This window comes from Rhinopithecus roxellana, chromosome 9, assembly GCF_007565055.1.
Source record: "Rhinopithecus roxellana isolate Shanxi Qingling chromosome 9, ASM756505v1, whole genome shotgun sequence".
Classification (NCBI taxonomy): domain Eukaryota; kingdom Metazoa; phylum Chordata; class Mammalia; order Primates; family Cercopithecidae; genus Rhinopithecus; species Rhinopithecus roxellana.
In genome coordinates, this window is record NC_044557.1 from 44,376,285 (window position 1) to 44,389,698 (window position 13,414).

Here is a 13,414-nt window from a genome sequence, read left to right on the forward strand (position 1 = left end):
AAACAGACACATATACCAATGGAACAAAAATAGGGTACCAAGAAATAAGTCCACATATTTATAGCCAACTGATTTTTGACCAAGGCGATGAGAACATACACTGGGGAAAGGACATCCTCTTCAATAAATGCTGCTGGGAAAACTGGATATCCACGTGCAGAAACATGAAACTAGACCCCTAACTCTTGTCATTTACAAACATCAACTCAAAATGGATTAAAAACTTAAATGTAAGACCCTAAACTATAAAACTACTGAAAGAAAACACAAGAAAACCACTCCAGGACATGGGCCCAGGCAAAGATTTTTATGGCTAAGACTTCAAAAGCACAGGAAACAAACAAAAATAGACAAATGTGACTATATTAAACTAAAAAGCTTCTGCACGGCACAAGAAACAATCAACAGAGTGAACAGCAACCTGTTGAATGGGAGAAAATACCCACAAACTATTCATCTGGCAAGAGACTACTATCCAGAATATACAATGAATTCAAAACAACTCAATAGCAAAAACCAAATAATTCCATTAAAAAGTGGGCAAAGGACCTGAATTAAAATTTTTCAAAAGCAGACATACAAATGACCAATAGGTACATGAAAAAATACTCGACATCGCTAATATCAGAAAAATGTGTATCAAAACCACAATGAAGTATCATATCACCCTAGTCAGATTGGCTATTATTAAAAAGATGAAAAATAACAGACGCTGGTGAGGAAGGAGAGAAAAGGGATCTTGTATATACTGTTGGCGAGAATGTAAATTAATACACCTATTATGAAAACAATATGGAGATTTCTCAAAATCTAGAACAGAACTACCATATAATCCAGCAATCCCACTACTGGGTATTTATTTAAAGAAAAGGAAATCAGCCTATCAAAGGGATACCTGCACTCTCATGTTTACTGCAGCACTATTCACAATAGCAAAGATAATATGGAATCAGCCTAAGTGTCCATCAACAGACGAAGTGTCAAAATGTGGTAAGAACACAATGGAATACTATTCAGCCATTAAAAAGAATGATATCCTGTCATTTGCAGTCATGTGAATGGAACTACAGGTCACTACGGTAAGTGAAATAAACTAGGCACATGAAGACAAACATCACATGTTCTCACTCATATGTGAGAACTAGAATAATTGATGTCATGGAGGTAGAGAATAAAATGATAGTTATGGGAGGTGGGGAAGGGTGTGATGGGCCATGGTGGGGAGATATGTTGGTTAGTAGGTACAAACATACAGTTAGATAGAAAGAATGAATACTAATGTTTGATAGCAGAGTAGGATGGCTATAGTTAACAACAATGTATTTTAAATTTCATAACAGCTAGAAGAGAGGACTGGAAATCTTCCCAACACACAGAAATGATAAATACACAAGGGATTAATATTCAAAATACCCTGACTTGATTATTATACATCTTATGCATATAACAAAATGTTATGTGTACCCCATAAATATGTATAAATATTAGGCATCAATTTTTAGAATGGTGTTGTTGAAGAAGATTCATTGGCATGGGAAAATGTTCATGATATATTAAGTAGAAAAAATAAAATACAGTAAAAACAGTTCTGCAACAGATCCCTTTTAAAAACTGCACATATATAAACATAGAACAAAGTCTTGAAGTACATACAAAAAATATTAACCAAGGTTGGAATTAGGGATGAATTTTCTTTCTTTACTGTGTTTAATATTTTCTGTGCTGAGCATTTATAATTTCTATAAACAGAAAAGTCTCAACATTTCTAAGTTTATGCTTTGGGAAGGACATTCGAGATCAACTAGTGTGTGTTCCAACTCTCATTATATAGATGAGCAAAATGATTTAAGTAAGTTGGCACCCATGATTTCTGGCCTAAGTGTAACAGTGATAAATAAAGATGAATGAATTACTTGTTTTGACCAACATAATAAGAGTCAGGAATGAAATTTATTACACTAATTCAAACATTAGCTCTATTCCATTACTCTTGAGTTTAAGTCTGCTAAATAAGTGGCTAAATTTTTCGACTAAATTTGTAATTTTCTAATTACAAATATATTTGCTAGTGGCAGTGGCTTTGTATTTGGTACTACTGGAAAGCATTTTGACAATACACAGTAAGAGTCATAAGCTGTTCACTCATATTACTTCCTCTGACTCAATAATTATTCTTCTGAGAATTTAAAGAAAAAATAAACACTACAGGCACAGAGATGTTTACAGTGGAGTTATTAATGATGATGAAAAAACAGGATAGATTAAAAAGTAAACACCTAATAATAAGAATGATTAAAACAATTTGGTGTTTCAACTTAATTGGATATTATTTAGTTACATGGAAAGTTTTTATAAAACAAGGGTGGGGGAACATAATTACAAGTATGTAAAGGAGATTTTAAAAATTGAATAAGGTAGTTGAGAATTATAGGACAAATATTTTCTTAAAATTTGAATGTATTAACATTGTATAAAAACAAATCAACATTTAAAAGAGTTAATGGCCAGGCATGGTGGCTCAGGCCTATAATCCTAGCACATTGGGAGGCCAACATGGGAGGACTGCTTGAGGACAGGAGTTTGAGACCAGTCTGGGCAATGTAGTGAGAGCGTGAGAGCTCGTCTCTACAAAACATTTAAAAAATTAGCTGGATGTGGTAGTGCACACCTGTAGTCCCAGCTACTTGGGAAGCTGAGGCAGGAGCATTGCTTGAGCCCAGGAGTTTGAGGCTGCGGTGAACTGCACTCCAGCCTGAGAGAAAGATTGAGACCCTGTCTCAAAAAAAAAAAAAAAAAAAAAAAAAAAGTAACTTCTGGTGGGAAAAAGGGAATTTTACCCCGTCCTAAATTTGTAGGATGTCCCTAAGGTCTTGTCAGACTTTAGCATGACTCAGGATTATCTGGAGGGCCTGTTAAAACAGAATGCAGGGGGGTGTGGAAGAGGGGTGGTCCCAAGAATTTACATTTCTAACAAGTTCCCAGGTGATGCTGGCACTGTTGATTTGGGGAATATTGAGAACCACTACTCTAATCTGAGATGCTTAATTATCCATTTAGAAGGCAGGGCATGAAGTCCCAGATTTGGAGTGTGATTCTGCCATTGTGCCAAACTTTTCCAATGCTTACCTTTTATTTATTTATTTTTTTGAGACAGGGTCTTACTCTGTCACCCAGGCTGGAGTGCAGTGCCATGATCACAGCTCACTGCAGCCTCAACCTCCCTGGGCTCAGGTGATCCTCCCATACCTCAGCCTCCCAAATAGCTGGGACTACAGCACGCACCACCATGCCTGGCTAATTTTTGTATTTTTTGTAGATATGGGGCCTCACCACGTTGTCCAGGCTCGTCTCGAACTCCTGAGTTCAAGTCATCCACTTGCTTCAGCCTCCCAAATTTCTGGGATTACAGGTGTGAGACACTGTGCCCGGCCTTATTATTTTTTTTTAAATAGATACTTATGTAATGTGCCAGGCACCATTTTGAGGGCTTTGCAACATTAGGGACTTTTTTTTTTTTTTTTTGAGATGGAGTCTCGCTCTATCACCAGGCTGGAGTGCAGTGGTGCGATCTTGGCTCACTGCAACCTCCGCCTCCCGGGTTCAAGCGATTCTCCCGCCTCAGCCTCCCGAGCAGCTGGGACCACAGGCATACCCCACCATGCTGAGATAACATTAGGGATTATTATTGTTATTTTTTGAGATGGAATTTTGCTCTTGTTGCCCATGCTGCAGTGCAAGGGTGCGATCTTGGCTCACTGCAACCTCTGCCTCCTGGGTTCAAGTGATTCTCCTGCCTCAGCCTCCTGAGTAGCTAGGATTACAGACATGTGCCACCACACCGAGCTAATTTTGTATTTTCAGTAGAGACGGGGTTTCACCATGTTGGTCAGGCTGGTCTCAAACTCCCGAACTCAGGTGATCCACCCGCCTCGGCCTCCCAAAGTGTTTGGGATTACAGGTGTGAGCCACTGTGCCCAAGGGATTTTTATCATCATAACAACCTCTATGGGATCGAATCCACAGGCAGCATTGGGCAAACTGAGACTAGACCATAGGACCCTATCTGTGTGAGATCTTGGTTTTAAAGGGAGAAAAAGAAACAAAGCTACTGGGCTGCTGTGTGTGATGCTGTTTTTCCACCAAGTTATCTTTTACTCATAGGCCAGATGGCCCCTGGTTTTGGTCAAGGTCAAAGTGATTGCTCTCACAGTCCCCTGCAAGTCACCTGGTAAGCATGGTCAGTGTGCACGAGGTAGAGGGTGGTGGGAGCTGAGCGGCTCAAGGGCGTCATCAACTTAGTCTCTGTTTTGGCACAAGGAGTTTCTGTTCGGCTTGAATCTGGGATGGGGAAAGTAGGAGGTGATGCCAGGGACTGGGAAGGTGAGACTGGGGCCAGGCTGCTCAGCCCATCTGCCACTGAATCTGTGTTGAGCTTGATCTCAGTGTAGTAAAAGTCCTCTTCTCCATCACTGTAGTCAGAGTCTCCAACGCGCCTAATGCAAAAGAGAGCAAAACAATCATACTAAGCCAATCTGTTTTCTTGCCTCGAAATCTTGCACATGCGTTTCCCCTCTGTCTGGAATGCTTTTCCTCCCTCTTGTTTGCCTTGCAAACTCTTCCTTATCCTGCAGCACTCAGTTCAACGGTTCACTTCCAGGGAACCCTTCTTTGATGTCGTAAAGCGATTCATTCATTCATTCACTCATTCAGTCAATTATTCAACGATGATTTATTGAGAATCTAGTATGTTCAGGCACTGTTCCAGGGTCTCCTGATAACACAGTGAATAAAATATAGACTCCGCCCTGATGGAACTTCGAGTGGGAACTTACAGGCAGACAAGAAACCCCTAAAGAAATAGATATTTATTAAGTGGGAGCTAAATAATGTGTATACATGGACACAGAAAGTGAAATAATAGACATTAGAGACTTCGAAAGGGGGAGGGTGGGAGGGAGGTGAGGGATGAGAAATGACCTAAGGGGTACCACTTTCACTATTTGGATGCTGGCTGCACTAAAAGCCCAGGCTTTATCACTGTGCAACACAGCCATGCAACGAAACTGCACCTTGTACTCCCAATCTATGAAAACAAGAGATTAAAAAAATTAAAAAATAATTGAAAAAGAAATAGATATTTAATATATCAGGTGTTACTAAGTCCCAGAAAGAAAAATTCAGCAGCCTAACACTGCTGTTAAGCAGGATTAGTGACGGGGGCACTATTTTAAATAGAGTGGCCAGAGGAAGCCTCTCTGAGGAGGTGACATTTGAGTAGAGACCTGCCTAGAGGAAGTGAGGGAGACACCATGCTGGCACCCACAGTGAGGACACACCAGGGAGGAGTGACACAGAGCTCTCAGGTGGGCGGGCCTGGCAAAGAGGCCAGAGGCTGGAGCTCAGAACACCAGGGAGTGACGGGAGGAGTGAGAACACGGCAGAGGCAAGGTCATTCAGGGTCTGTAGCCCACGGCGACGGCTTTGGCTTGCATTCCGAATGTGGTGGAAGCCACTGGGTGTTTTCAGAACTCTAACTTAATTTGAAAAGGATCACTCTAGATACTGTCTGGGAAATAGAGGACAGGAAGACAAGAGCAAAAGCAGAGGCCACCGAGGAGCTGTTGTCAGCAATATTCCAGATGAGCAGGGCAGGCGAGCAGTGCAAGGGCCGAGACGTTAAGTCCTGGGTGTATTCTGAAGGTTGGGAGTTAGAACTTCACTCCTGTTAGTGCTCTGTGCTCCCTCTGAAGTGTGTTTACTCATCTGTTTTGTTAATCACTGGCTACCTGTCTGTATTTTTTTAAACCTCTTTGTCGCCTCACTATGACTGATTCTCTAGGGATGTGTTTTGTTTATCATATGTCACTCCACACATGTTGGTGTATTTGGCGGAGGGTAGGTACCTAGTAAATGTTGCCTGACTGAATGAGTGAATGAATGGAGCTGAGGTTGTTGTAGCACAGTGATTAAGAGAATGGGTTCTGGGGTTAGACTTCCTAGGTTCAAACCCTGACTCCTACAAATTCTAGTTGTGTGCATGATTTTGGTGGCCTACAGACAGCCCCATTCCTCAGTTTCCCCACTTATAAAATGGGGATCATTAATTATAGCACCAGTTTATTGTGATGATTAAGCTAATAAATATAGGGTGCTTAGAAGCAGACCTGACACAATATAAATGCTATGTAAAGTGCTTATTAAGTAAAAACAAAGACGATGTTAGAAGGTCTCAATTTTCACCGTCACCAGGAAAAGTAGCCTCTTAGGTGTTTTCAAAGTTCCTCTCCCTGAAACATAGTACATTGTACTTTTTCACAGAAAGTTTTGAGTAAAATAAAATAACTCTCCATAATGTCAGAAAATGTTTATTAGATGATTTGTGAGTTTGTAGAGAAGTGGTGCTTCCCTTCTCTAGAAACCTGGCTTTCCAGGATGGCTGGGCAGAGGCCATGGGTATCCCCTCACCGCAGCAACAGCAGATCACTGACTCAGAACATACCTTTTCTCCAGTAATGAGCCCTGCATAGAACCTAACACAAAAATCCATGCCCCACCTCTTCACAGGCCTGTTTGTTCAAATCAGTGGCTTGTCCTAGCCTAGCTCCATTTCCCCTGAGCTCCCAGGCTGAGGCACCTGGGGAGGTGTCTTTGCACCATATCAGGTCTGGCTGGGCTTGGCCTTGTGACCAGCACACCATTAAAGACCCCAGAGAGTGGGAAGAAGAACGTGCATCTGTTCTATTCCTGTCCCCACTTCCTTTCCAGTTAAAGGCAGGTTGAGTTGCTGCTGGCTGCCACGTGCTACTAATAGACACACAGGCCTGGGGGACATTGTGTGTCCCACGTGGGGATAAATCAGGACCAGCCCCTGGTGTACAAGAATGGAGTGAGATTTAAGAGAAAAGTGGTGTGCTTTTTATATAGGTATGGCGTGTACTGCAGATATATCAGAGGTGAGGGCATATTTTCTTCCGGCTTTGACATGTTTCCCTCTTCATCCCCTCACCAGCCAATACTCATTAAAAATTCCCCATTATCCTACAGCCATGTAATTGAGTTCATGGATCAAGGCAAAGGTGTGTTCTCTCTCCCAGTGCATGAGAGAGCACAGGCACTGGGCTTCATAAGTATAGACTGGCCTCAAAGTCCTGCTAACCCAGGCCCATTCCTGTATGGTGCCTGGCAGGGCTATGAACCATAATTCACCAGGGAAATTCTAAAAGCATATCAGGAAAAAGGGGATCCTAGGAAAGCAAAGTGGCTACATTTTGGATTCCACCCACTGTGCGAGTACCCCAGGAGCTCACAGGACTAACATGGGATACCAATTCTGGGGTCTACAAATACATATAAACAGCATATGCTTCTGATGGGACTGAATAGGGCTCAATTTTCTGGGCAGACAGACTTTAAAACAAATACCCTACCTCCTGGCTCTAGCTTTGGGAAGTTCTTTCTAAACCTTTAAAAAACTGAGCTGCTTCCATTGTGAATTGTCTTGACAATGAGATTTCAGGGGAGACACTGCAGGATTTCCTTCCCTGAAGGCTTGAGGAACAGAAGGGGGGTGTTCTGCCCTGAGGTATTTCAACTGGCATTTCTTACACATAAGGTAGACTCTGGTCAGGGAAGCCTTACAGGGCCGTATCTCCAGTGCCTGTTGACCTATGGGTAATATGCTCTGGAAGGCTCTGGTGTGTCCCCAAACATCAACCTGGATGATTACAGAGCTAGATCCCTGTTTCTCTCCATGGTCACTATGGAGCCACCCTCATAGATTAGCAATATCACCTTAGAAGCTATTTTCACCTTCTGCCTATACCATTTGTTGGGCATGATGCATTTTCTAAATGTATCCCTTGCTGGGTAAAGTGACTACTGTATTTATTTCTCTGCACTTATCTTGTGGAAAGGACTCCTCTGTGTCCAAGCACACAGGAGCCTGGCCGTGCATTTGTGCTTGCCTTATGAACACTGGTTGTAACTTACAGCCTCTCAAGGTCCCTTCTAAATCTCAGATCCCTGGATGAGATAGACTCAGGGCAAAAAGCACAGGACTAATGGAATACCACTGCCCCCCTGGGGTGACCTGTAACTGCTATGGCTCCTAACCCTTCATTTTATCTTTCCTTTAGAAGGCTGTTATATGCTATGAGGAAAATTATACATTTTACAAATAAACAGCTTATTTGAGCAACAGAAAGTGACTGAGCCAGATGATCAGGCATCATAAGAATAAGCAACAGCAGCATCGATTGGTGTGGTGGTTCTTGAACCCTTTTTAGGCTATAATGCCTGTGAGGCTTAAAGTCATGAATACTCTCCACTGGAAAGTAAATGTACATTTTATTCCACAGGTAATTTCAGTGGGTTCAAGGACCCCTTGAAGTCCAATAACAGATTCCAGGTTACTCTAGTGTTTGTACTTTATAAGTCTGTTTCACATATATTTTATCTTTGGCACTCACATGTGACCCTGAAGAGCTGACATTATTATAAATTTCCATAGGAAACTGCAGCTCTGGGCAGCAACTTGCCTAAAGTGACTCAGTAAGTGAACTAATGAGGCTCTAAGATGTTACATCCTTGTTCTTTCCACTGTGCCATATTGGCTTAGATGATCTGCAGTGGCCATCTCTCTAGAAATTAGGAAGACCAAGTCACCCCAGTGTCCAGAACCTTTAAGGCACACTGTGGTGCACAATTTCTGAGTGCGGGTGGCCTTAGACTGAGCAGATGGAGGCTACATCCCTGAAGAGAGGGCTGCCTTACCCCAGATGGATGGTCCGGATGTGTTTCTGGATACCTGCTGCAGTACTCAGCACCTTCCCACAGTTTTTCCAGAGGCATTTGAACATCACCTTCATGGAATTCTGTAAAGGGGAGAGAGTGATATTAAAATGGAAACTATTTTCTAACAACATTTTCTTTCTGTCATCCCAACATATTTTTTTCCTTCATTAGAAAAGTTAACAGCATCCCCAGTCTCGTGACTATAACTCAGGACACTGTTGTAGGCACCCTTAGGTTTGTATCTTGGCGACCTCAGTTATTTCCTCATATCCTTCATGAGAAATGAGCTCTGTTGGAATATTTCAGATCATGTTCATGAAGGTAGTCACAGGGCCATTTTGGCTGTCTAAACAGTGGATAACATTCACTGAGCACTTACTGTGTGCTAGGTGCTGTCTTAAGTGTTTATCTCCTTTAATCCTAAAAGACAGATACTAATATTAATCTCCATTTTACAGATGCATAGAAAGCTCCAGTAAAAAGTGTCTGGTCAATGAACCAGCTACTGGCAAAGCTGAAATATGAATCCAGGGACTTTGGCTCCAGAAACCATCCCCTCCACCAGTACAAAATTCCACCTCTTTAACAAGGGTCGCAGTATTCTCTTTTCCTTTTTTTTCGGAGATGGGGTCCCATTCTGTCACCCAGGCTGGAGTGCAGTGGCACAATCTTGGATCACTGCAGCCTCCGCCTTCTGGGCTCAAGCGATCCTCCCACCTTAGTCTCCCAACCAAGTAGTTGGGACCACAGGTACATGCCACCATGCCTAGCTAATTTTTTTGCATTTTTGGTAAAGACAGGGTTTTGCCACGTTGCCCAGGCTGGGGCAATATTTTTCAAAACAGTCCAGTGCCATGATTAATAGCACTGATTTTGGGCTTATTTCTCAAGTTCTTGGTGCTCTATTTATAAAATAGGAATAATAATAGTACCTGTTTCACAGCATTATTACGAGGATTAAACGACATCATGGAAGTGAATCAGTTAGCAGAATGCTGACAGGAATAACCATTCAACCAACAGCAGCTATTACAGGATTATTTGATTGTGTGTCCTAAATTTCATAAAAAGTGAGTTTTCTCCAGGGAGGTCCCTTGTCATTGGGATGCCATCTCTTTGCTGACTGTTCCCTTGGGTATGGTGACAGTCACTTCCATGTGTTGACCAAGTCCCATTTCCTTTTCCTGCTGGGCACACAGCTAGACCTCGTTTCCCAGACTCCCTTGCAGTCAAGTGGGATCACATCACTGAATTAGGGCTGACGGATGAGAAGTGACACACATTCCTTTTAAGTCTTGCCCCTAAACTACTTCCCAGTATCACCCCCAGTCTGCTCTGCTGGCTAGATGCAAAGGACACAAAGGTCTTAGGGGACAGCAAAACCACCAGATCAGCGTTCTTAATTTTTTGTTTGCCATGAACCCTTTTAGCAGTCTGGTGAAACCTATGAATCCTTCTCAGAATAGTGGTTTTTAACGTTTAAAATAAAATACACAAAATTATAAAGAAATGCAAGTGTATTGAAATACAGCTAGAAAAAACATTAAATATTTTGTAACCCCATTAAAAAGTGGTCAAAGGACATGAACAGACATTTCTCATAGAAGACATACAAGTGGCCAAAAAATATATATATATATAGGAAAAAGATGTGCAATATCACTAATCATCAGAGAAATGCAAATCAAAATCACAATGAGATACCATCTCACACCAGTCAGAATGGCTATTATCAAAATGTCAAAAAAATAACAGATGCTGGTGAGGCTGCAAAGAAACGAGAATGCATATACACTGCTGACAGGAGTGTGAATTAGTTCAATCACTGTGGAAGGCAGTTTGGAGATTTCTCAAAGAACTAAAAATAGAACTACCATTCGACCCAGCAATCCCATTACTGGATGTATACCCAAAGGAAAATGAATCATTCTACCAAAAAGACCCATGCACTTGTATGCTCACTGCAGCACTATTCACAGCAGCAAAGACATGGAATCAACCGAGGTGTCAGTAGAATGAATAAATGTGTTACGCATACATCATGGAGTATTATAAAGCCATGAAAAAGAATGAAATTATGTCCCTTGCAGCAAAATGGATGCACCTGGAGGCCATTATCTTAAGTGAATTAATGTGGAAACAGAAAAGCAAATACTGCATGCTCTCACTTATAAGTGGGAGCTAAACCATGGGTACACATGGACATAAAGATGGAAATAACAGACACTGGGGACTACTAGAGGAGGTAAGTAGGGAGGGGGGTAAGTGTTGAAAAACTATCTATTGGGTACTATGTTCACTACCTGGGTGATAGGCTTAATTGTATCCCAAACCCCAGCATCACGCAATATACCTATGTAACAAACCTGCATATGTACCCCTGAATCTAAAGTAAAAATTGAACTTAAAAAAAATTTTGTAATATTGTAATATACATACTCTCTAATTAACATAGTAAATAACAAGACCTTGAAGTGGGCCTAATAACTAGCATAATTTTAAAGTAGTGTTATGAATAAATGATATTTCATGATATCTACTAAATTGTAATGTGATATGAAACATCTATGATTTTGGTAGGTATTAAAGTCGCAGGTGGTACTAACATTATTATGCCTTGATGCCTTAAATCATAATTATAGGAAATGTTAAATTATGGTTAAGAGGTTGGTGAAAATAAAGATACACTTTTTCCCTCATACAGGTTCACCGACCTCCTGGATTCTGTGTATCCATTTGGGGATCTGTGGATTCCAGGTTAAGAACATCTGCATTAGAAGGAAGAAGCCTGGATCCCCAGAGGGCTGTTTGGAGCAAAGACATCCACCCTCTTTGGAACCTCCACTGACCTGACTGGATTGTGACATAAGAGTAAACAAACCTTTATTGTGTTAAGCTACTGACATGAGAAAAATGGGTTGTTCCAACAGTCAGCCCACCTGACCAACACATATGGCAGTGGTGACATCTTTCCCAAACTGCTGGAACTGATGTAGCTTGATTTATGTGCCTGCTAGAATATCTGCAATCAAGTACTTCTGGTTCACACCATCATACTCTTGATTCTATGAAGCAATCATTCACTTATTTAGAAGACGACTCATCAGCTATTACTGATGGAATCAGTATCCAGATGATTTATCTGGACAGCCACCCCATGTTGAAGATTTTCCACAGGTTTCTGAATTGAAAATGGTACTTGGGAGCTTCCAGAATTGAAGAGTGCTCATGTGTTAGTGAATGGCTGCCTTAAGCATGGCAAGCAGAGGACAAGTGTGGTAGCACATTGCAGCAGTCTGCTAGAGCAGATTACTGACCACAGAAGGAACCCACTGTTCACATGGGCTTCGTGAGTCCAGTGGCCCACTGTGCCCCAGAGGCTCTGCCTGGGTGGCCAGCATTCACAGCACAGCAATCTTTCTGTTTCTTCTGCAGCTCCTGGGCACACACACCCAGCTCCATGATGTTCTCCCTGCAGTGTGCAGTGCTGGGCATAGGACCCAGAGCTACACAGAGCTATAGCTGAAGCTCTTTGAGATGCGGAGAAGCAAAGACATAATTAGGAAACTTTAAGTACATGATCCTTACGAGTCTGTGTTTATTCCAAGGAGGCAGTTCACAAATTTCAGCCTCTGTGACCTCCTTGAGCCAGTGATCTAAACACCTGAAATATAAGATGCGCCAGAGGGGGGCGATTTAAATCCCAACTTCAAACCTGCTAGGTTCACAAAAAGAAATTCTGCAGAATTCAAAATATTATTTTACTCAAAGTATATAATTTAACAGTACTGTCTTAGTCCATTTTGTGTTGTCATAAAAGAATACCTGATGCTGGGTATAAAGAAAACAGGTTTATTTAGCTCGTGGTTCTGCAGGCTGCATATGAAGCATGGCGCCAGCACCTGCTCAGGTTCTGGTGAGGGTTTTTGTGTTGAGTTAAATCATAGTGGAGGTCAAAGGTGATGCAGGAATATGCCAAGAGGGATCTAACCTAAGGGGCATTCTGGCTTTACAACGACCCACTCTCCTGGGAACTAATCCATTCTCTCAAAATCCAATCCAGTCTCGTGAGAGCGAGAACTCTCGCCATTATGAGAATGGCACCATGCCATTCAAGAGGGATCCACCCCAATGACCCAAACACCGCCCACTAGGCCCCACCTCCCAACACCCCTACACCGGGATCAAATTCCAACATGAGATTTTGGTGGAGGTAAATGAACCATATCAAACCATGGCAAATATTAATGAACAACTCCTTACACTATGAATGCTTTCTGCCCATTTTTCAAATGATGAAGCTATATTGTAGAAAATATCTTCCACATAAGAGAACCAATGACTCAAGCAAAAATACATGTACCCAGCAGTCCAAGCATCTGTCTGGAAATGAAGTCATGATGGATGAAAACACTTTTTGATTAATTCCTAACCTTTTTGCTGATGGCATTCTTTCATTCATTAAACCAAGTATCTCTTTAGCAAGGAATATTCTAGGTTTTGGGGATAGAGAACAAAAAAAGAAATGAGGCTTCTTTCAAGGCAGTGAAATTCTAGTAGGGGAGAGACATGAATTATAATACATGATGACCATTTCAGATATAGCATGAGGCCTGTAGAA

General features: G+C 41.7%; 1 protein-coding gene across 2 annotated transcripts in view; it reads right to left on the bottom strand.

Annotated features, from left to right (window-relative positions):
- ZNF704 (zinc finger protein 704) overlaps nucleotides 1-13,414 on the bottom strand; it is a 253,235-nt gene that overhangs the window by 25,750 nt on the left and 214,071 nt on the right. For both annotated transcript variants that reach the window (XM_010378482.2, XM_030937783.1), the window contains 2 exons: nucleotides 8,773-8,873; nucleotides 4,226-4,493 (listed from right to left, as the gene is read on the bottom strand). In XM_010378482.2, the coding sequence (XP_010376784.2) occupies nucleotides 4,226-4,493; nucleotides 8,773-8,873 (369 nt within the window). The remainder of the gene's footprint in view (nucleotides 1-4,225; nucleotides 4,494-8,772; nucleotides 8,874-13,414) is intronic.